Source organism: Vigna radiata, chromosome 3 (genome assembly GCF_000741045.1).
Source record: "Vigna radiata var. radiata cultivar VC1973A chromosome 3, Vradiata_ver6, whole genome shotgun sequence".
Classification (NCBI taxonomy): domain Eukaryota; kingdom Viridiplantae; phylum Streptophyta; class Magnoliopsida; order Fabales; family Fabaceae; genus Vigna; species Vigna radiata.
Genome location: NC_028353.1, coordinates 9,627,420 through 9,652,120, shown reverse-complemented (window position 1 = coordinate 9,652,120; position 24,701 = coordinate 9,627,420). Strand labels below are relative to the sequence as shown.

The 24,701-nt window shown below is 30.1% G+C and overlaps 2 protein-coding genes across 2 annotated transcripts; one reads left to right on the top strand and one right to left on the bottom strand.

Annotated features, from left to right (window-relative positions):
- The first annotated feature begins 1,522 nt into the window (after positions 1–1,522).
- Positions 1,523–5,269, top strand: LOC106757151 (protein FIZZY-RELATED 3). Its single transcript, XM_014639754.2, has 10 exons — positions 1,523–2,311; positions 3,262–3,384; positions 3,466–3,570; positions 3,669–3,848; positions 3,928–3,990; positions 4,103–4,297; positions 4,393–4,494; positions 4,584–4,646; positions 4,732–4,800; positions 4,887–5,269. The coding sequence occupies exons 1-10, from the start codon at positions 1,778–1,780 to the stop codon at positions 4,938–4,940; spliced, it is 1,488 nt and encodes a 495-aa protein (XP_014495240.1). The 5' UTR covers positions 1,523–1,777; the 3' UTR covers positions 4,941–5,269.
- A 1,085-nt stretch (positions 5,270–6,354) lies between these two features.
- On the bottom strand, positions 6,355–11,348 carry LOC106757149 (telomere repeat-binding protein 3). Its single transcript, XM_014639746.2, has 9 exons — positions 10,965–11,348; positions 9,534–9,674; positions 8,601–9,435; positions 8,267–8,497; positions 8,096–8,175; positions 7,738–7,970; positions 7,261–7,575; positions 7,114–7,177; positions 6,355–6,932 (listed from the first exon to the last, which is right to left on the bottom strand). Exons 2-9 carry the CDS (start codon positions 9,612–9,614, stop codon positions 6,726–6,728), a joined length of 2,046 nt encoding a protein of 681 aa, XP_014495232.1. The 5' UTR covers positions 9,615–9,674; positions 10,965–11,348; the 3' UTR covers positions 6,355–6,725.
- Positions 11,349–24,701: the final 13,353 nt, after the last annotated feature.

The following is a 24,701-nucleotide window of genomic DNA, read 5'->3' as shown; positions in this document are numbered from 1 at the left end:
ATGGTTATTACATTTTAGTTTGACTCGTAAAAAAGTATTCAACTAAAACTCAACAACAACAGAAAAACACTGACCATTGTTATTCAATTACATAAATTGTAAATTTTAAATAAATTCATATTAAACATTATTATGAAATTTGAACAATAATTATTTTCATACCCAAATCAAAGATCAATTACTTAATTTCTCTTACATTAAAATTTATTGGGTAACTCAAAAGGTGACTAATCAAATATTCAAATTCAAGAATTCTAAGAAAATATTATAAAACAAATCAAAATTCCAACCAAGGATGAACTAATTAAAAGATAATATCTCTAAAATGACAAAGTCAACAAATTTTCAATTGCTCACTAAATAAAAGAGAAAGCAAAGCAATAAGAGATTTAATCCAAATTTAGTTATGATGGGATATAATTGATCATGAACTTAATATATTTTGGATTGTTAAAACTTATTCTTGAAAGATACGAGGAATGAGATCAAAGATTTCGAAAAAACAAAAGGTTATTGGAATAAAACTTATAAAAGAATGTAAGAAATAAAATGAAGAAAATCGTTTTACTGGTATATAGATGCATATGAAACATAAAATAATTAAACATTGACCATATATGTTAAATTTCAATGATGGTGAAATAGTTTTAAAAAAATCTACAATATCACTTTTAATTTTTATTTAAAATATATTTTTCTTGGTGATTGTATTATTTAAGTCAAATAAAAAGTTATTACATCCCCAAAATAAAAAGTCTAATAAATGGAAAAGATACCAACTCATAATTATTGCAAGAAATCCTTCTAATCTTGTATTTAAAATCACTCCAACGTAATTTGATTATTGTTTTTCAAATATCTAAAATTTTGCAAACATAATCACTTGATATTTTTTTAAAACATATTTTTTCAAACATGCCTACGATTTCTTAAACATTTGCAAATTCATAATCACATAATTACCATGATTGTATGAGATCCTCCTAACAAATCTAACACTTGAAAACTATTGAAAATCCCTAAAAATAATTTTTAAAAAAGGCAAAACACATTGGTGCTATAAACCGATACTTGAAAAAAAAAATGCTGAATTCCCACAATCTTATAATAAAGAAAATGACTGTAATCTCTTAAGTATGATTGTCTCCCCTAAATAATTCAGTATATTTTACTGAAACTAAGGATTAATAATTTAAAATAAAAATGATGAGGAGTGTGTCACATTTTGGTATAGTATCTAGTATGATGTCGAATATTACAACCTATATAATTTCATTTCTTTTAGAACAATTTAGGAACAAGGTAATCCTTTAGAAAATATTAATGTTTAAAATAATTTCATTATTTCAAAAACATTTTGAAAGAAAATATAGCATTACATACACTAAATTAATAGTTGATTGAAAATAAAATAAACATCATAGAAAAAAAAAAAAACTTCATGTCTATGCAGTATAAGTAAATGAATAAATGACCGTTGGAAAATCTCTTATAAGGAAATAAATTTACGAGCACACGAAAAACCTAGCTGTTTTATCTTTTCCTTTTCTCTTCCCACGCTCCTCAGGAATTCGACCGTTGAAGTTATAATAAGTCACTATTCTTCATTTCCATCATCACTAAAACCAAAACCAAAACCCTGTCTCTGTTTTTTCTCTCTTCATCTGTTGTTTTCTTTCACATAAACAGAGAGAAAGGGTTTTTTCTTCGTTCTCTAGCATTGTTTATCGTCTCTTTCTTCTGTTCTTCATTCATCCAACAGTAGAAGCTGCTGAAAATGGAGTCTCCTCAAACCAAGAAATCGGGTCTGAACCTCCCAGCTGGGATGTCCGGAACCTCACTCCGCCTTGACACTTTTGCTTCATCGCCATCTTCTTCTCGTTCCATCGCCAGCCTCACTTCTCCTTCTTCTCTCCGTTCCATCTCTAACCTCACTTCACCTTCGAAATCAAGCACATGCAGCGACAGGTTCATCCCCTGCCGCTCCTCCTCACGCCTCCACACGTTCGGCCTCGTTGACAGGCCATCGCCGGTGAAGGAAGGGAGTAACGAGGCGTATTCCAGGTTGTTGAAACGCGAACTCTTTGGATCTGACTTTGCTTCCCCTTCTTCTCTTTCTTCTCCTTCTGCAGGTGCTCCTCCCTCGCCGATCAGCCCCAGTAAAAACATGCTCCGTTTCAAGACCGATCACTCCACTACGCCATCCTCCCCTTACTCTCCTTCCATCTTGGGGCAGCAGAGTACCTTCGCTTCTGATTCCTCTACCCCGCCTCCCAAACCTCCCAGGAAAGTCCCCAAGACACCCCACAAGGCAAGCTCTTTTTTTCCCTTTTATTCATTTCAATGCATCTATTCTTCTTGCATGCAAATTTGTGATTTTGATCCAAAACACTTTTGCTATCTTTTTCTTCCTATTTTTGAGACAACTGTGGCAATGGGTGAGCTTGTTATGAATTGACTGTGAGTGTGGAAGATAACCTTTCTCTTGGGAAAGTCAATTCGTTGTAAGGGTCTCTATACATTAAACCCTAAGGATCTCAGTGCTCTCGGATTAATATTTACTATTGATGGTAGAAATGGCGACAGAAATACATGGGTTTGCAAATAAAACTAGTACATTATATCTGTCATGAATGGAGTTGGCGGAATGCTTTGTGCATGCATGTATAAGATCTATGATTATGATTTGACAAACTTGCAGTGGGAAAATTATTGTATTTTCTGAGATCGCCATGTGCCCGAGTTCTTATTAATCTCCTGAATTTTATCCACTCATTGTTGATTGAAATTTTTTGTAATGTGGAGATTTGTTAGGACCGTACATGTGGTGATTTTGGACAATGTAAGAATTTTTTGTAGTGGAGGGAGATCTAGAAAAACTGTATTGGAAACAATTAAAGAAGGATATAAGGGTAACACTATTGTTATTAGGACGTTGCCGTTAGCTCCATCCACACTAAGAGAGTATAGGATGTTCCATTTGTTACATGTGTGCCAATCTCTACCAATATGTTGCATATAAAGTTGATCATGAGCCTTTAACCAACAATTCAAGCTTTGGGTTTCTTCAGTGAAGTTGAATTTCAGCTCTGAAAGTAATCTCATGCTTCTGTTCTTGTGCTACACATGCCAAACTTGAGCTTTTGAGATATATATTGGTCCTTAATGTAGCTTGAACAAACTTAAACCCCCTGTATATATATTGGATTACTGAACTTGATTGTTGATTGCTAAAATCGGGCAAGGTTGTGCATTATGCAGGTTCTGGATGCTCCATCACTTCAGGATGACTTTTACTTGAATCTAGTGGACTGGTCCTCACAGAATGTTCTTGCTGTGGGACTAGGCACTTGTGTTTATCTTTGGAGCGCTTCAAACAGTAAAGTGAGCTACCAACAATTTCATATTGACCAAAAACCCCTCTCACGATGAATCTTAAGCAAAATATATTTATGTGGTTTTCAGGTGACTAAGCTATGTGACTTGGGTCCTTATGATGGTGTATGTTCTGTCCAGTGGACCCGGGAGGGCTCTTTTATATCAATTGGTACAAATCTTGGCCAAGTTCAGGTACTTTGTCTCACTCTAGATTTTTGTTTATTCATCCATGAATTGTTTCATTTCATGATTAAGAAATAAAGAACATACACTTTTCTTTATGCATACAGGTTTGGGATGGAACTCAGTGTAAGAAAGTCAGAACTATGGGAGGACATCAGACAAGGACTGGTGTGTTGGCATGGAACTCTCGCATTCTGGCCTCGGGGAGCAGGGATAGGAACATACTTCAGCATGACATGAGGGTTTCAGGTGACTTTATTAGCAAGCTCGTTGGCCACAAGTCAGAGGTAAAAATATTTTGAGGAATATACATTGAACTTGAATATGAGAAGTTGTTAACAATTGTTATCCCTCAATTTGTGGCAGGTATGTGGATTGAAATGGTCCTGTGATGACAGGGAACTTGCCTCTGGTGGTAATGATAATCAGGTATGCTTTTCTTCCTTTTCTTTACCAAGTCCAGAAAAAAGTTCTTTATTCTGTATTTCTTGTTAAGATTTTTGTGATTTGCTCTTCATGTTATGTTTTATTATATGATCAGCTCCTGGTATGGAATCAACACTCTCAGCAACCAGCTCTGAGACTCACAGAACATACTGCTGCAGTTAAGGCCATTGCTTGGTCACCCCACCAAAGCGGTCTCCTTGTGTCTGGCGGTGGAACTGCAGATAGGTGCATTCGTTTTTGGAACACTACAAATGGCCATCAATTAAACAGTGTTGACACTGGGAGCCAGGTTTATTTCTTTTCTATTTTTGTCCACTGAGACATTTAATACATACTCAAACAAAAGAACATCTCAACTCAACCACTTTCATGCATGATATGCAGGTCTGCAACCTTGTTTGGAGTAAAAATGTGAATGAGCTAGTAAGTACACACGGATACTCCCAAAATCAGATTATGGTGTGGAAGTATCCATCATTGGCAAAGGTACTTGCTTTGACAATTCTACATATTGTAGATAAACTACAATCAGAAAACTATTTGTCTGTCTAAACTTAAGGACAAATTTTGAACAGGTTGCAACTCTAACTGGCCATAGCATGAGAGTGCTGTACCTTGCAATGTCACCTGATGGTCAGGTACTGAATGTTCTCACATTACATAGTTCCATTATGTGTAGTTGAAAAGAAATTATTCATTTTAATTATATTGGAACAATTGCAGACAATAGTAACTGGAGCAGGGGATGAGACTCTCCGGTTCTGGAATATTTTCCCATCAATGAAAGCACCTGTAAGCAATGTGACCAATTTCAATTATGGCCTCTCGTAACACAAAATCTTTGTCCTATGATTCATGATGTTGTTTTTTTTTTTCAGGCTCCTGTTAAAGATACAGGCCTTTGGTCACTGGGGCGTACTCAAATTCGATGATCCGTAATGGGACGACAAGAAGAGGAAACAAAGCTATCTCAGTATCTTGTAATTAATTATCTGTATATGAAAAAAACATAATACTGTCATATATCATCAAACACGAGGAACTTACTAAGTAGAAAGTCGGCATCTAAATTCAATGGTTTTTCAATGTAATAATGATACAACAATGTAAAGTTTAATAAATTACAAGCTTGTCACATAAATTGTAATTTCTGCATTGTGAGAAATTGTGTTCTCAGTTTTACAAGTTCCTTCACATTTTACAAGTTTCCGTCTCCAATTTTAGAGGGAGCCAGAAAAATAAGTGCAGTCATTATCCAATAATAGTTCAGAAAAAAATTAATTAAAAACAACAAATTATGGTTATCCAATGGTGCACCGCTTAAATAATCTCATAATGGATATATTAAGGTTACCCCTCGTAATAATTGTTATATTTTTTGTATTCATTTAATAAAAAAAAAATTGTTGAGTTTGAATTTTAAATATATTTTACATTACCAAAGTTTTATGTAAAAATAAGTTGGTTTTATCTATCAAACTATTGAATTACAACGATTTTATCTACATCAAAGTTTTATTAAAATTAAATAGTCATAACAAGATAATAAAAATATTTATACTTTAAAATAATTAATAGTTATGTGACTGCCATTAAAACAAGTAAAGTGTGAGAATTGGTAGAAAACAAGTAAAATAAATGATTCAGATTTACAAAACATGATTACAGTGAGAATTCAATGTTCCATGTCATTTTTTATTATTTTTAAAATTATTAAAAATGTTATATTTGTTTGTGGATTTTTTATATTAATTATAACATTGACTACCATTTTATATATAGTTTTATTAAAATATTTTAAAGTTATTATTACGATATGAAAGTGAAATTCATGTATACTACAAAATTGTATAGCCTATTTTCTAATTAGTCTACAACCAATCTCTATAATAAAAGAAATTCACAGCAATCACCAACAATCTTTGTTATAATAATAAAATTAAAAAAAAAAATAGAAAACACGTGCACATCGAGTTTCGTGCAAACTGTGGATAAGGATCCTCAAGGAGGTGGAATATTCGTCCTTACAACTGCTATATCCACAAGACCACTTTGTCTTCATCTACTTTTATGAGGTGAAATCATAGCCACAACAAACAATAATGGTGGACCCTGCCCCTCACATTATATATATTTATCTATTTTGTACTCTAAGATATGCTTTCGATTTTTCTTTCACCAAAACCAAATAATTATGCTATTCATTTGGTAATACTAATCATTCATCAAGGAATCACATTCAATCATTGAATACTTTCAAAATATATTTTTTCATCTATCTTGATTGTAGTATATCTTCACCATGAAAAACACACTAGTAAAAAGGTACCAGTTCAGTCAATGGAGTGATAATCAAACAAGTGGGAAGAGTAATTTCAATATGTGAAATGAAGGAAAATAACAAGAACATTTTTCACCTTTCCTTTGGCTGTCTGTCATGTTCTATGTTCTTTTTACACTTCTACATACATTCATAAATGTAAAAAGAATAAAATACAAATCAAAGAACAGTATAAGTTCCTGTTAGAACAATCTTATTGCATCAAATCATTTACAAATGCCAACCTGCATGCAATTAATGGCCGGCAAAGAATTTGGTTGTAAGAATATTACATGAATTTGAATGAAAATGTACAAGTTTGCCTTCCTCTTTTTCCTGTCAACACCACCAACTCCTTTCTACACCATCATATCACAAGTCATTGAACTAGACATCTTCAACAAACACACGGTCTTTCAGCTGAGGCTTCTGTAATCTTCAAGGTTCCAGATCCAGCTTGATGTTTCCCATGCTGCTTGGCTTGGTGCTGAGACCAGAATGCATGAGCAGCCAAAACTCTGTCCAAGAGCTCCTGAGGCACTGGTTCTCCTCTCCTTTGTTGAGGGGAGATTGTTGCAGTGTGCACCAGTGTTTTCCATTTATCCTGTGCACATCAAGTGGCAATTAAGCAAAACTGTAGTAGTATTGCAACCATAAAATGGATTCAATTAGTACAATCATGCTACTCTTCTTCAACATTTATATTTTATAAGAATGCATAGTTTATGTATTCATAGTGTAATTGTACCGCAGTGCCTAGAGAGGGAAACAAAAAAATAACATACCTTTAGGTCCACATATGTCCTATGGTCTGCATTCTCAAAAGCTCGCAGCTTAACATCACGCCACCTGCATGGCATAAACATTATCAGTAAGACAGTTTTGCAGTGTATCCACCCGCAGGTAAGCTTATATTATTGATAACATCGTACCTCCCAGTTCCAAGTTCCTCAACTGCGTGAACAAGTGCTTCTACCTCAGTCACAGAGAACGGTCTCCTGGTTCGACGCTGTACAAACTCAGAGCGCTTAGTTTTCTGACTCACAGGAACCACAGCTAATGCTTCCATGCTAGCTGGAACGGGAACCAGCGCTCTGCAATCAGGTGTTATTTTGTCAACTGTTGTGTCGGCGAGTGAAGAAGTAGTCTCGTGGTTACTTTCAATTAGGTTGCTCGGATATGTCAGCAAGGGTGAGTCATGCAAGGTATCAGTAATCTCTGAATCTAAGGCAGGAGTTTCTATGGGCCTAGAAAAATCAGATAATGGTATTAGCTATAGTATAAAAAAATAAATCTACTATATAAAACTGAATCACCATTTCTACCCAATAAATTATTCTCGGCCATTTCCCTTCCTAAATCAGCTATGCTGATTAAAATAAACTATTATGCTGTGGAATTTGACTAACCTAGTGAGCTGGGATGTTTCACATTGAGAAGAGGGATCAGCACCACGAATGGTTGGAGAAGCTTGAAGAGAAACCGGCTCCAACATGAAACTCAGGGTATCCAAATTTTCGTTGCAAGATATACCCGTCTGCACAAGTGTCCTACTGTCATCTCTGACTTTTTTCCCATGATGAAGAACACCAACATGTGCACCCCCTCCAAGTATAGCCATCACCGCCTCCATGATTGTCCTCTACAAAAATTTGTAAGAAAATGCAATGCAAAAGTTAGAGCCAGACAACACAGCAAATGCATGATGAAGATTTGACAACAATAAAATAGAAGTGAAGTTTTCTATTTGGCTATCTCTATTTATACCTTTAGCGAACCAACAGTTGCAGTTTCGGGAACCTCAATATAAAGCTCTGGTATCCTTATCGACTTAATGCTAAACTTTACTGTTCACAAGGTATAACGAACAACNATGTTACGATTGAGAGAGGTGAACAATCAACATAAGCAGAAAGAATAAATGTAAGAATTAGTTACCATGGGAATCCTTAGCCTTAGCTACATGCAGTTTTGCAGATGAGCTAGGCTTGTCTCCATCCGTCCCTTTCTGAGGTGAATTGGACACACTCTCACTGCTGAATCCTCCTCCATCAGAAGTTACTCCTGAAACCCGATCAACGATTTTCCTCTTCTTAATAAAAGTGTTGTTCTGAAATCTTTCAAAACCATAGCAAGTCTTCCTCTTATGATAATGAGGTACTCCTAAATCTGCAAAATTCCATATTACTTTCAGTGACAGACAATCAAACTCGTAGATATAGCGTACATCGAACAATAAAGCATTTGGTTGCTCATTTATAAGCCACATTACCAGATCTAGAAAGTTCACAGTCTTTCAGCTTTGGAGCAGTCTTCCAGTATTTAGAAGACATCAAATTCCTGATTCTTCTGTGCGCAATGCGTCTTGGAGACCTAAAGGCCTTTGACTTTGTGCAAACTCTTTTGCACCTTAAAAAGTTTTCGTCATCATCTCTAGAACCTAATTTTACAACATTCCCACGCCTGGAAAAGGAAGCACTGGGAGAAGATTTCCTATGAAAGGGAGATTTAATATTACTTTTTGAGTTAATTAGTGTAGGAGATACATACAATTCTAAGTGGTCTTTCAAACTACATTTATCGGCCAAATTTGATCCCCTAAAGCATGAACTGCCAGCTTCTTGTTCCTGTTTAAATCCATTCTTCATCTTACCATCACTAGACTCCCTAAACTTTTCAGATGTTTTTACTAATCTATTAGAATAATTCCCAAATTTATTATCCCATTTGAAAATTTCAGACTTCACATCACCTTCAACTTTCTCACAAATGTCAGAACCATTATTAACCGAAACGTGCCCTTGTGAAAAATCAGTCTTGGAATGTGGAGGAGGTTTCTGGCTACTGTTTTGTGACCCTACCTCAGTCTTAACAGTGCTCTCAGCACAACTTCCCTGGTGAATTTCCTCCTTTTTTAATGGTTTAATTTCATCCTGTCTGTCTTGCTCAATGACACCTTGGCTAAAGGCAGGTTGATTATTTCCTTCAGATGCGTTGCTGGAAGCAGAACTTTCACTCTCCTGCAGCAATTGACCGGCTAAAGATGCCAGTAGTTCAATAGCACAAACTCGACCATCCTCTGCTGCTTTGTTGAAAGGACCCCTCCTCTGAACAATCACAAAAAAGGATCAAAACAGAGTTCAATGAGCAAAAAATGGTATACATAAATTAATTGCCACAATTGCAAAAACTACTCAGTACTTACCCTTACAGATCTAGGAGCTTTAGGTATAACAGGAACTTGAAAGCCATTAAATCCATAATCTACCCTCTTCTTTGACACCATAGTTAAAACATATACAGCTCATCAAATAACCAGAAACGTATATACACCAGATCCTTTTCACTGCCATAGTATTGAAGAAAGAAACATGTCAGGTTAATTTTCACATTTTGCTACTATATGAAAATTAGGAAAGCAATGTCACAATACCACCGTAATAAATAATTTGCAACGAATTGATTCAATGGTTTCTCAATAAAAAATACATAGAACCCAACAACAGTCACCGATTATTCACATGCTACCAGATCAAGGAAAGCGATTTGAACAATCTAAGGTTTAACGACAACGACGATTTCTATTCTCATATATGGACTTATATGGAAGATAATTAAGATAATCTACAGCATGAAGGTAAAAGGAAAATTCACAATATTAATTTGGCCCAGCAAATTAAAAAAGCAAGATGTCAGAGAAACTAAATCTTTCACAAAATGCATCTAATTGTTACAATAAAGTACCATTTATGTCCCAAATGAATACTTGCGGAATAAACAAGATCAGATTTAAGGGAAATCCAGAAAAAACCCCATTTGACTTTCGGGTTCAATTTCATCGAACAGAACATACTATGAACAACACATAAAAAGGGTACAAAGTTGAATCGGTGAATCCACATCACGGTAGTCACGGAAACAGGAAATTGATCACATGAAATCCTAATGCTAACATGAAATCAGAAGAATTCCAAGGAACTGCAGGAAAAAAATTCCCGATTTCAAAATCATTCCCGAGATGTCAGCAAATTCAAGAATTGCATATAAATCCGTGATCAAAAAGTCAACAAATTAAAGAAAACAAACACATGGAAGGATCACAAAGAATCAACATCATCGTAAAAGAAAAAACACGCTGCAATCAGTTGCTATGCTCTAATTGCGCGAGATCAACGCAAACCAAGCAATTTTCAAGAATCTGCAGCACTTGCATCCAAATCAAAGAACCTGAACCACTAAACAGAAAGTCCAACAACCCCCACCGAAAAAAAAAAATCAATTTTTTCATAGACAAAAAAGAAGAACCGGTTGAATACATCAAACACAACCAAACTTCCACGATCGGATCTTCAATTCTCGAATCAACAACACCAATATTTTTCCCAAAAAAAGAAACTGAATCTCGAGAAGTAAGAACAAAATTGCGTATAAGCAACCACAATTTTGCATCTCCGAAATTCAACAATAGGAAAGACAGAGAGAGAGAGAGAGAGAGAGAGAGAGTTAACAAATAATCTCCACCACGCAAATAATGATGAGATCGCACCGAGAAGCATGACAAGAAAAAAAAACAACCAGAAAAAAAAACGAAATTCAAAACCTCTGACATACAACAGAACCTCTCACACCAACTCACCTCCTGGAAAAACAACATTCGAACAAGGATCCGAGGAACCAAAGCACGATCAAGTTACAATGTTTCCGATTAAACTCATTCTCCGACAGGGGAAAAAGTACAACTTGCGTGCAAAGCAAAACCCCCGAAAAAACTGTTTCGAAATGCAAGAGATCTAAGGGAATTCAGGAACTGAAAACATTTAAGTCCTCAACTTTCTCTGTTTCTCTCTCTCTCTCTCTCTCTCTCTCTCTCTCCTTCAGGAACGTGAAATTTTCATTTTGTTTTTTGTTTTTCCTTTTTTTGTGAGATGGAAGGAAACAATGGATAGAATAATAGATAGATTAGATTGAAGAGTCTTAGGGACAAAAACCCACCTATACCGTAAACAAAAACCACGCAACAGTGGCCTTAAACCCTTTATATCCAATGGTTTTGACCACACAACCGGACCACCCAGTTAAAGGGTATATGCTACCGCCTATACCGGTATCTCCCCCATCTAAAAACCCTCTTTAGACACATTCTTAACCCCTCATGCATCATCTTTCTGCCACGTGTCATCCTCACTAATCCTTGGACACGATTATCTATCTCTTCCTATGAAGAGATGGTAGATAGTGTGTCCAATATGATGATGTACATTATTACTACCTTCTTTCTTTATCTCTTCTCGTGGTTCTTCTTTTTTTCAAAATTTCTTCTTTTTTTTTTTTTTTCTTTTTTATGTGTTGATAGATTTGTGATTGTAAGGGAATTCCTGTGGGTTCAGTTTCGTTACAATTACTGTTCCCTGAAGGGCTTCTGAATAATATTTAAATAAGTATTGTTTTGTTGAGTACATGGTAATAATTTGGTGTTCATAGGTCAATATCACCACATTTTTTAGATAAACAACTCCACTCATGACTTTATTTTCAATCCATTGCACTTTCTCCCACCTTCCTCATTCTATAAAAAATATTCAATTATACACCAAAATTGCTATTTGCTTCAGATCAATTTCAATGTTCACGCCTCCACATTATGATGCCATCAAATATAGCATTTATTTTTTATTTATTTATTTCCCATTATATTAGTTAATCTATATCATTTTTCTCTTTTGCTTTTAATTAAGTCAATTACATTTCTCAACTATGTCAACTGAATGTTCAGATATTACAATTATATATATATTTATTAAAACTTGTTGTGAGCAACTGTTCTATGCAGTGAAAAATTATGTTTGACTATACCTGTAAAAATGTTATCAGATAAATAATAATATTATGAAAAGAAATATTTTCCACAGTAGTTAATTTTGGAAGCAAGAATCAGAATTATGTAAAGAAAATTGTACTTTTTTTTCCTCTTTCCTTTTTAACCAAAAACAAATTCTGATAATAGTGACATTTGAAAAAAAAAAAAACATCTTTGCAAAGTAGATTGATTAATTACTTAGTATTTTTCACATGCCTGGTTTGTTGTCTTCAGTGGTGAAGGTTGAAAGTACTAATTAAATAAAGTACACTGATAAAGAGAGTTGGAGAAGCACAACATGCGACTATAAGAGAATTTCAGGAGAAATTTAAATTTAGTAAATTATTTCATTAACATAGTTTAGTTTTTCGGGGCTGAAATAGCATTAGATCCGATGCTACTTCAATGATTAAATTAATAAGATAAAACTGGTTGTTACAACTTTTACTACTTTGAGATCCACGGTAAATTATTATATATTTTTGTTGCAGATCTAAGTGGTTACACTTACACTGCTAAACTAATTGGAATTTTGCTTATAATAGTAAAATAAGTTTAAAGTTTTAATGTAAGAATAGTTTATACTGAAAATCAGTTTTTTAAATTGAAATGTTACTTTTCTAGGTAAACAAGGGACGTTTCTTTTTAATTTTTAAGTGTGTTCACTGTTAAAGTAAAATATATATATATATATATATAGCAAAATATATTACATAAGTGAAATATTACAGGTAAATTAAGAACAGAAAAGAGATTACATGGTTGAGTATAATCAAAGATAAATAACACACGGTGAAAAATTTACTATTATACCATTTGATATGTCGAAGTTAATGAACTTTTTTCAGGACATATGTATCTTATTCATAAAATAAATATGTTTGATTTTGGTAAAATTATTATAAATATTGAAATCATTCTTCCAAATATTTAATGTTATTAATTACATATCTAATAGTTGAATTCACTTACATTTACTCCATACACGTGATATAGAAAGATTGTAAATTGATATTCAACTTTTGTAAATATTTATCTATGATAAACTATGTTCAAAAATAGAAATTATCATTATCATTGTCTTAAATAGCTTAATATTATTAATTGAGTAATTAAGGTGATAATTAAAAAGTTTATCCACATTCCTTAATTATGTCATAAAGACACCTCTTATCATGTCATGCTCTTAATTTTTTTTCTTATCGTGCTTTTAAAATTAATTAACAATGTGGAAATTCACGCTATTTTAATTATTATTTTTTATTTATTCGCTTTAATTGTGTCAGCATTGAATAGTAAATCTCACATTAAATTCAAGGAACAGCCACCGGAATGCATCTTCGAATTTACTAGCAAAACAATTTTCCGATTAGCAATTGACTGTACACTTTTATATGTTTGTATATAAAGTTTAATATATTTAAAAATAAAAAAATAAAAATGAATGGTTGTAAAACTGGGATACATTATGTGGTGGAAGAAAAAAGATGGGCAAAGAGTTTTTATCCATACTACCATACCATTCAATAATAATAAATAATAAAATTTTCGTGTCAAAGTATGTTTTTTTGTTTTATTACTTTATCTTATCTGTGTTATGACTCTTTCTTCAGCAAGGAGTGTGGGTCCCACTGCCTTTTATTGTTCCAAACGTGTCAATTTCTCAGTTACCTCTCGGGTCAAGCATAACAGCCGCTGCCGGGTTCGGGTTTCCCGATGGGTCATTGGTTTCTGTTTCTTTCTTCTTTCTTGGTAATCCTGTCATATAATATAATATATCCTCTCTTACATTATTTATATCAGTAGAAGCATATCACGCTCCGTAATTTTTTATCCTGTTATTTATATTAATGAATTAAAATCTAATACTTCCATTACTTTAATTTTCTATATTTAAATTTTGAAATGTTGATTTCGTTTTCCATAACTTCACTTTTATTTTGCTAAATATGAGTTTTTCTTCCCATGCGCTTTATTTTCTGTAGCATTATGTCTTTATTATAACATTTCATGAACATAATGAAAATACGAATTATAAATATTCATTATATTATTATTATTATTATTATAAATTATAGATAAATATTCGGTTATCATTATTACCGACGATGTTGAAGTAATCTAAAACAAGGAACCTGGTTCATCACGTTTTCCTTAACTTTGGTCTATGTTGGAGAAACGTACAAACTTCAAACTATACACATCTTTTCCTTTTGTTCCTCAAATACTATCGTATTCATCTTCGTAATTTTATTTTATCATGGTTCGATAGTTGTACAACATTCTACAACTCTATTGTTTGAAAATTGACTCTTTCTTTCTCCATTTGGAAAAAAATGTCAAGTTTTGTAATTTTCATAAATTGGAAAAATTATTAATAGAACACAACTTTTGTAGACATCTAACTAACTAAAGCTCCAAATATGAGTAATAGTATAAGAGGGTGATGCCTACTTTGATCTCCTATTTTTCTCATTTCCAAAATAGAAAACACTAAATATTCGTACACTACACATTATCAGCAATAAGTATGGTATATGGTTATTTTATAAAAAGTTTGTATCAATTCGTATAGTATTTATTCGTTGATGTAACCATTATAAGACTCTGACGCATCTTCTTTTTTTTCATATATAATTAAGGTGTGGTTTTTTTTTTCTAATTCTTTGAATTAACTGGGGGAGTGTATCAAGACTTCAAACATTATAAGACTTGTTAGTAAACTCGTATTAACTTTAAGTAAATTAATGATTGAATATTTTTATTAGTAGTCTAAATATTTATCAACGTGTAGTTAAAATAATGTATTGCAAATTTATAATTTTATAATTAATATGTTTTTAGTAATTTGAGATGTTTTTGTAGTGTTTACTTATATTAGTCTTTTTAGATTCGAGATAATTTGTTTACTCAGTCATATGGTATTGATTTTCGCCTTCATCATTATTCGTCCTTTAAATTGTTTGATTAAACAAATGGATTATATGTAAAATCAAAATCAATAAAAATTTAACAAATTCAATAATTAATACGTCATAAATACAATTACTTATTTCTTTAGTTTAAATTTTTATATTTATAAATTTTAGAATAAGTTTTTTATTACTAATAATCTAATAATAACTTAATTGGTGTTAATTATATAAACTATCCTATCTTAAGTTAACTAGATGATTATACCGTACAAATATATTTTATCGCAATACATAAAACTTTGAAATGTGTAACAAAGACAATTAAGTTCATGTTTTAGCCATTTAACATACATACGAAATTAATTACTTTGGTAAACATAACTTTAAGGAATAAAACGTTTATTAAACTGAATGGTTGGTATAGTATTGAAACACTTTAAGCACTCACAATACGGACAAGATTTGTGAATAATTTTTATTAGGTAAATCACACTGCTCTGAATAAGATTAGCATCGAGCATTTACAAAATCGGGGACAGTAAAATATTTGTTATAAATATTAAGTAACGGTATTTATAAATTAATTTAATTTAATTTAATATGAATTATAAACTAAAAGGTATAAATAAGTAAAGTCAATATCAATTATTGAATTAAATTTCAGAACCAACGATAAAATTGAGTTTATGTATAAACATTTAATTTTTATTTATGAAATTTTCTATTCGTATATGTGTAGCAGTATATATTTTAGAAGTTACGATGTTGATATATCTGGATTTAATCTCTAAATATCATTTTTGTGTACATGCTTGTAATTTCAGAATTAGTTAAAAAATTTATGTATTTATTGATATATCTGGATTTAATCTCTAAATATCATTCTTGTCTTGCAATTTCAGAATTAGTTTAATATTTTATGTATTTATCTAGTGTTATTATTATAATAAATGATGTGTCCTCACTGAGCCAATAAACTGTGACCAATGAAAACGGGTTAGTTTAATAATACTTAAAAATATATATTAATTTGGAGTGATATACTGTGTACCATCAAGTTTGTAGTAATTATCTTATGAGTGGTATATTTTAAATTTTTACTTGTTTTATTTTTATTGTAAATTTATAGCAAGAATTTCCTAGGACGAAATAAAAATTTATTTAATTCAAATTAAATTGAATTTGAAATTAATTATAGCATTCAACTTTTGTTTGTATCTCAATTTACTCTGACTGACATTATAATTATCACTTAAATTTAAGTCCGGCATTTAAATTTGTAATTACTTGAATAAATTTCAGTTTAATGTAAATATTTGATAAATCTGAATGTAAATATTTAAATATGCTATTATTTGGTAAATTTAAGTATGAAAGTTTAAACTGTGACTATTCAATAAATTTGATTCGAGTGTTTGAATTTATAATCACTTCATAAATTTAATCTCAATGTCTAATATATATTACGATTAGGTAAACTAGAACATAAACATCAAAATATATGATTATTCGGTAAATTCAAGAATGAATCAACAATAGACCTATTTGAAAAATATCTTAAGTATCTTACTAGTATTTCGATCTTAGATTTATTATGAGTGTCCGATTTTGGATTTACTCGAAAAAATCTTAAACATCAAAAAGTATGACAATAAGAATCAAGTATAACTCTACCATGAACTAAAAACAACCTACAACTTGCCTAAAAGCTAAAAGTAGCACATAAAATAAAGTATAAAGAGTTAAAAATAGCATATAAACTCATTTATTTAATAAATTGATATATTTTCAAAAGTTATCAACTTTCAAGTTCAAAAAACTTATCTACCTATCCAACTTATGGTGCAAAAAGACCTCATAAACATGAGATCCAAGATATCTATATAAAATATTACTACTCCTAAAATTGGAGAAAGATGATATTTATAATAACATGAACAAAATCTAGTTATTATATTGTTAATCTATGCTATATTTTAAGTTTATCTTATTTGTTGTTATACTAATATACTTATGAAAGCCTATAAATACATAATAACAAAAGTAACAATCTAACTTAACACTCATTCTATACTCAAGTACTAACAAAATATAATTTATATTGACTTTAGTATTAAAATCCTTATAGTTACATGTAAATTTTAATAAATATTCACAACAAATCCAATCAAGTTGAATCAATTCAACAAATTTTTAATAAAAACAGTTCATAAAATCAATCTTTTTTACATCAGACAATTATATGTATATAGAATATTTAATTTTTTATTTTATCATTTTTAATTAACAAACATAATACATTACATTTAAATAATAATAATATTAATAAATTATTTAAATATAATCAATAAATATTCGTTAAAAATAAAATAACAATTATATTTTTTAAATCTTGATTTGTTTTTCCAATTATAACTATGAAAATTTTATTATTAAATTTATAAATATTTTTAATTTTAACGATTAAATTTATTCATTTATTTGAATGTTTAATTAATAATCCTTATATTTATACACGCCTAATAATTACCGTATCAATACTTCTACATATACAATATTTATCTTTTCGTTTAATATTAATGTCGCGGATTATGTGAAACAACTTAAGATTGACCAATAAATTGAAAAAGGTTGATCGTTCTACTCTTTTTATAGTGAAAAAATATCTGATACATCTAAATTTTTTACATTTATTTGACATTGTTTTTATTATTTTTTTTTTTGAAAAACTACAAATTTTTATTATTTTTAAACTATTTTATCTTTGTATTACATATCAAATAAATGTGAAAAATGCATCATGATATTATTACTCTTTATTGCGAGACCATCTACACAAATTCTCCCGCATTCCATTCCTAGGATTGATAAGAGTATTATATAAAAAAATATAAGAATAAAGCAACAATTTCAATAAAACGGCGTGATAATAATAATAATAATAATAAAAAAAGACACAATCTGGAAAATGTTATGATGGTGATACCTGACAATAGCTGAAGGCTTATCGCATGGAATAGATTATTCAATGCCACGTAGCTATATTAGATTTTCTTTATATTTAGTTTTTTTAGCTTTTGATTTTGTAGTATTGTAGAATAATGAGTTTGATATTTTTGTTTTATTTCGATGAACTTTATTAAATACTGTTTGAGATATTCTCTTTTGTAACTTTACTTACTAAATATAGACATCTTTTATGCTCCGACGAGTGCTTTAAACAAGAATTTGACTTAAACAAAACTAAATTCACGTGTAAAACACTTATAATATCGCTTAACATTATTCACTCTAATTTCAGTAATAAAATATTTATTATATTGAGAATTATAAAATATCAAATATATTTAAGAAAATAAAAAATGTTTAAATAGGTTAAATTAATTGTTGGCCCCTATTTGGTATTTTTTTAGTCATGTTCTTAACTTTAATTTTTTTTACTGAATTAGTGAGTTTGGATTTGTTTTTTTAACTGGATTGTTTGTTTTATGTGACAACAAATTACGTTACTATTTCTTGAATTTTGTATTTATAATTGTTTAGAGTGTTATCACTTAACAACTCATAATCTTTTAATGTTAATTTTAAGACATAAACAATCCAATAAGTGGAAAGTGGATAATCTAAGTTTGATTAAATCAACATAATTTTTTTTAAGACAATTCACATTTTAATAATAAAATTTAAAATTAATTTCTACTTAATTTAATCACATTTATTCAAATATGAATAAGAAAACATCGATCTTTATAGTAAGATGAATTATAGAATATTATATTTATATTTAAAAGTTTAAGATAATTAAATGTTAAATGAATACCAGATGATACACGTGAAAGATATACAAAATTTAAATGATGAAGACTAAAGAAAGAACGCATCATAAGAAGTAAATAAAAAACGATAAGAAGTAAATATTATACACATCATATAGATATCATAAGAGCAAATCTTGAATTACTAGTTTGTCTACTCTTTAATAACATGGTTCACGAATTTCTAAGCAGAATATAATAAAGTACATAAGTTATTTATAGAATTATATATTTAATTTTATGTTGTTGGTATTATGAAAGGATTTATAGAAAAAAAGATTGTCATAAAGAAAAAAAAAAGCCTAAAGATAATCGTACTCTAATGATTTTTTAGAAAATTTCTATAACTACAAAATAACAACTGCATAAAACTATATAGATCAACTTATTAAACGGTATATAAGGATTATTCTTCATAAAACCTTTACTTCATAGAACGTTTAATCATAATCTTATTGTAAATATATTTAAAAGTATTTTGATAATTCTATTGAACTGCCCTTATAAAGATAACATGTTACTTTAATAATATCACTTGTGTTGCATTTATTATACAATTCCCTTTTTATATAAATGCATACTAACATAAGTATTTATACATCTAAATATCACTGTATAGACTATCATTAGATTCCCTTAAATCACCAAGTACCAACACCCCTTTTACAAAACATAAAAAGAAAAATTGAACTACTTACATAGATTACAACTCTAAGTAGTTAAAATTTGATTTTTATCTCTTATTCCTTCCTTAAAAATGTAACATAATAAAATTATTTTCTAAACTTAGATAAATCAAAACCTTAGAATAAAATTTTATAGTCTATTTACAATTTTTTTTATTTTGTATATATTAAAATTTATCTCTTGACAAAATTGAAGTCTAGAAAAAGAAAAAATTGTTAGAAGTGAAAGATAAGCAAACCATTTCTAAAATGAAAATAGAGACAGAAATGAATTGCTTAAAAGTTAAACCACAATTTAAAAATAAGGTAAAAACTATTGAAATAAAGTAATCTAACAAGCAACTCGATATTGTTTAAAATAAATTATGAAGTAGTTAAATAAAGTGAAAACATATTAAAGAAAAGGCCATAATATAACAGTGACAAGGATAGATCTAAGTTTAAGAGGCACAGGGATACCTCCAAATCAATCCACCATATGATCTGCATTATTTTTCTTATCCATTAATTAAGAAACATAGCTCACAAACCCTACACACCAAACGATAGCGGACAACAAAACTATTCGGTACTAATAAATCTCTCACGTGCAATTTTTTTAACCTAACATCATACAGATAAACGCCTTCTTAAATTTCAAAGAATTTGGAAGAAAATCAAATTCAAATTATTCATTTTTTGTTGATTTTTTTTTTAATCAAATCAACCTGAAATTAATCAGTTTATTTTAACACAAAAATCTACAAAGTAAATAATACATAATAATTATCAGGTTAGATCTGATTAAACCGAATATAGCTCAATTTAATTGATTTAGTTTAAATTTTTGAAATAATCTAAATCCAGAAACACTTAATTGTAATCTTGTGAGACCTTTAATCTTTTTATTTTATTTTTTATTGATGGAAATATTTCACTTGTATTTGAAGACTTGTTCCGAATTAAAAATTTGCATAATAACGCGTTTAATGCATGTGGTGATTCGAGATTCCAGATCGCACACCAAACCCATTGAAATTAACAAACAAAACCCAAAATAAAATATCAGTCTTACGTTTTCTTCCCTTGACATTAAATTAACACCAACATAGTCAATATCAAACAGGGTCAATTTCAGTTGCTGGCTACCTTCTTTGGTGTTTCCTTGCGAATTTGAGCTTGACTGGACTCTACAATTCAATGTTAAGAAAGCATGAATATCTATTTTGTCAAACAGTTTCTGATAAATCACATTTTTAATAAGTAAAACATCGGAAATTAATAGAATTATTATAAGTATGGATTAGTGTTAAAGAAATTAGGTACAGGAAAGAAACTAACGAGATAAAAGATCACATGATGATGCTCTTTTATCACATAAATCATCATTTATTGGTGATGTGACTGCGACTAACTTAATTAACAGTGTATTCGAGGGTGTGTTTGTTTGGTTATGTAGTTGGTGAAATTTGGGTTCCTTGTAGAAGAAAAATCGAAGGTGGTTGTCACTTTTTTCCTAAAGCGGTAGCTGGAAGCTGAAGAAAGGAATATGGTGAAATCGAAACCTTTGTCAACTGAGTTAATTATAATCTGCTGGGTTGTAATTACGAGATCGCAGAGAATAATCCCAATATAATTATCTTATCAGATCAAGATTAGGATAGTATGTACAAAAAGTTTGTCTTGGAAGCTTTTTTTATTTTTGGGCTTTGAAGCAAAGAACAAAAACCCAAACTACAGAGAGAGAGAAAGAGAGAGGGTGTTAGTTCACCTAGCCAGCCATGTGACAAATTTTAGTATTCCCAATTGTGACGTTAGAGTTAGATTTATCACTTTCTATCCAATAATTATACTTAAATGTTCACAATTAGGATCTCACATTGCATTCTGATTTTTTTAATCCATCACAAATATAACTATGCGTTTCCTCAACGTGGTGCAAAATTTTCTACTATAAACCAGAAAAAAACGTGTTCATGTAATTAGACAACTATGAAAACATTGAAATTAAGAGATTAGATACACTAAGAACTAAGAATGTGTTAGGATTTTAAGTAGAAGTTTAGGTTTCATATTGAATAAAAATTAGAAAGTAAAACACCGTATAAATTGAAAATTTATTAATTTATTCTTTTATGGTTTTGAGTAGAAAGTGGTGTGTGTAACGCCCCGGCAACTTAACCATGGAGTTCTTATGGGTTAGGCTACCGAAAAACAAAATGCATTTGTTGATATGAGTAGCCAAATCAATTCTTTTAAGCTATCCTTCAACTGTATAGTCTCATACCTATACAATCTCCAGATCTCTTTCATTCCAGTGTATGTTCGATTCGTCCATGTACCCCTTCTACTGGAAGTCTGTCAGGAATCGCTCCTTGTCTGTGTCCCATGCACCATGCATCTTGCACCGACGATCACTCCCCGTCATCGTCAGTGCCCGGGTGTCACAGTGTGAATCTTTTATGTGATTAGATTTAGATTTCATTAGTATTATATTTTATCAGTAAAAATTTTTCTTGATAGACTGGGCAAAATCTTGATTTTAAAGTGATGTATTTATAAATGGAAATTGAAATAGAAAGAGCATGATGTTTGAAATGGGTGTGATTTGATATAGCATATTTTGAGCATGTGATTACTTGTGAATACAGCATGTCTCCGTTTGCTAAGCCAGCTATTTGTCTCCCTGGATTCACAGAATCAAAGACAGACTGAAAAGGTTCAGCGGCTAACGTGATCCACAAGGTTGTGTATATGGGGCGGCAAAAGAGGCTAATACATATAATATACATATAATATACAACAGTAAAGACAACTATGAAAAACTCACTGCAAATCCATTTCTGTATAGTTTCAATTACACAATAAGGCCATATATTCTTCTTTGCCTTTGTGTTGCTGAATTTGACTTACAAACACAAGAGTTACTTGAAAGATACTCATCATGCTTCTCATTCAATTTCGATGTTTAAGCTTTTAAATATAAATTTGCATGCTGACTGTACCTTCTTTCTATGATTGCTTTTATCTTTTCCATTCCTACCCAAATGACTGGGAAAGGTAGCAGAGCATGTGATTTAACATTCCAACAAGCCTTTTTCCTCTCTACATAGGAAAACAAAATAGATTCTCTCATTTCAATCTTCAATTCGCCCCTTCTTATTATTATAAACTGTATCTTAACTTTCTTATGTCATCGGGTAAATGCTAATCTACCATGAAGAAAAAATTGAACTAAAATGATGGAAAAAAAAAGTTTAATTGCTTTTTTTTTCCCCAGTTTGGTTGAAGTGTGTCAAATTCGTCCTCTTTTAGAAAAATGTCAATTTCGTCTTCATATAGAAAAAATTTGTGTCTATCAAGTCATCTCCGTTAAAAACAAACTAATGGTGTTAAAAACTTAAAGTGAGTTTTGAATAATAACCACTTCATAGGTCCGATCCCTGATTTTGCAGGAGATAAAGTGAGTTTTGAAAGTAATGATTTTTAACGGAGATGACATGATTGACACAAATTTTTTCTATATGAGGACGAAATTGACATTTTTATAGAAGGGGACAAATTTGACACATTTCAACCAAATTGGAAACAAAAGAAGTCATTCAACCAAAAAAAAAAGTGATTTAAGACTTGAAGTAAAAGAAAAGCAGTGAATGATTGACAAATATTATTCCACCCTTTTTGAACTATTATTTATATGCCGTTTTAAAAGTTTAAAATAATATTAACTAATCTTTTTCAAATATGTAATATAATAAGGCTCGAGAATTTTTATTACATTTTTTACTTCTACAAAGGAATATAAAACAACAATGAAAAGGAATGGATATAATGAAATTATTGAAGACAATAATAGACAAATCACTGTGCACAAAATTTTTTATTTCTACGTAGGCTTTTATTATATCAAAAAATGAATTTTTATCTTTCAAATGAAATATTTTATTCATTTATTTATTAAACTTATTTTTATGTTCCATTTAGCAAATCCTGCATCAGTTAAATATCAATACTTTTATTAAATTAATCACTCATCCAGTTTTAATAAGAATGCAAAAAACCAAATTAAATTTATAATTTGTTGAGTGAAGAAAAGGATGTATTGGTTCCTAACTGGGCATCACCGTCTTTTTCTGCATGTGCAATCTATTTATGATATAATAAATTATGTTTTCAAAAAATCATACATTCAATTTTCACATTAATGGATGGAACCCAAAGAGACTATGTTTATAATCTAGCTATGCCTCTTTAATGAATTCAATTAATTTTCAACAATAAAATGCATTGATTTGTCTATTTTGGAATTTTAATATCATCCAATTAAAAATAATAAGTAATAGAAATAGATATCAAAATAACGATTTTATTCAATTTTTTTAGAACAATACCAATCATTTGTGGTGAAAAACTCTTTTTTAATAAAATTAGGTTAAGGTTGTTCGCATTTAAAGAGAGACCAAATTAACAAAGCATAACAAAATTAAATATTTTTATTAAAAATGTCAAAAATAGTAAATTGGTGTACGATTAAGAAATTTAGGTTTCTGTTTGGTAACAGAAAATGTATTCGTGTTTTATAAATGATGGTATGAATATTTCATGAATAAAAATAAACGACCTTAAAAAAATTGTACAATGTGTCCGAAAATAAAGATAATAAATACTAAGAAAAAAATACAGAAAAAATAATAAAAGAAGCAAAATAAAAGATTAAAGTAAATAAAATACATAAAATTGAAAAATAAAAAAAAATACTTGAAAATAAATCATTTAAAATATTGTAATAACATATTCAATTGTGAGTGTGTTCAGGTAGTAGCTTAAGATTTAAGAATAAAAATTCTAATTATCCATAATTTTGTAATAATCTTTAATATTATATAATTTTTATTTTGGATCTCCAATCTGAGTAAAGTTATTCATTTCTCAAATCTCCAATCTCTTGCACTGCTTATAAATAAGAGACGTTAAGCATAGTCTCCGGTATCATTTTCCTTTATCTGTTTTTCTTCACTTAAGTGACAATTAATTTAGAGATTTAGTAAATTATTAAATATGAAATGAACATATATTTAGTCTTAGTTTAATTTATGTATAAAATACTTATAAACATACAAC

Excerpts from the sequence above, each read along its gene's own strand:
- LOC106757151 (XM_014639754.2), top strand. The coding sequence starts at position 1,778 with ATGGAGTCTCCTCAAACCAAGAAATCGGGTCTGAACCTCCCAGCTGGG. Across the intron at positions 3,385-3,465 it reads GGAGCGCTTCAAACAGTAAA|GTGACTAAGCTATGTGACTT; the intron begins GTGAGCTACCAA and ends TGTGGTTTTCAG. Across the intron at positions 3,991-4,102 it reads CTGGTGGTAATGATAATCAG|CTCCTGGTATGGAATCAACA; the intron begins GTATGCTTTTCT and ends TTATATGATCAG.
- LOC106757149 (XM_014639746.2), bottom strand. The coding sequence starts at position 9,614 with ATGGTGTCAAAGAAGAGGGTAGATTATGGATTTAATGGCTTTCAAGTT. Across the intron at positions 8,498-8,600 it reads CTGTGAACTTTCTAGATCTG|ATTTAGGAGTACCTCATTAT; the intron begins GTAATGTGGCTT and ends GGAATTTTGCAG. Across the intron at positions 6,933-7,113 it reads GGACATATGTGGACCTAAAG|GATAAATGGAAAACACTGGT; the intron begins GTATGTTATTTT and ends TGATGTGCACAG.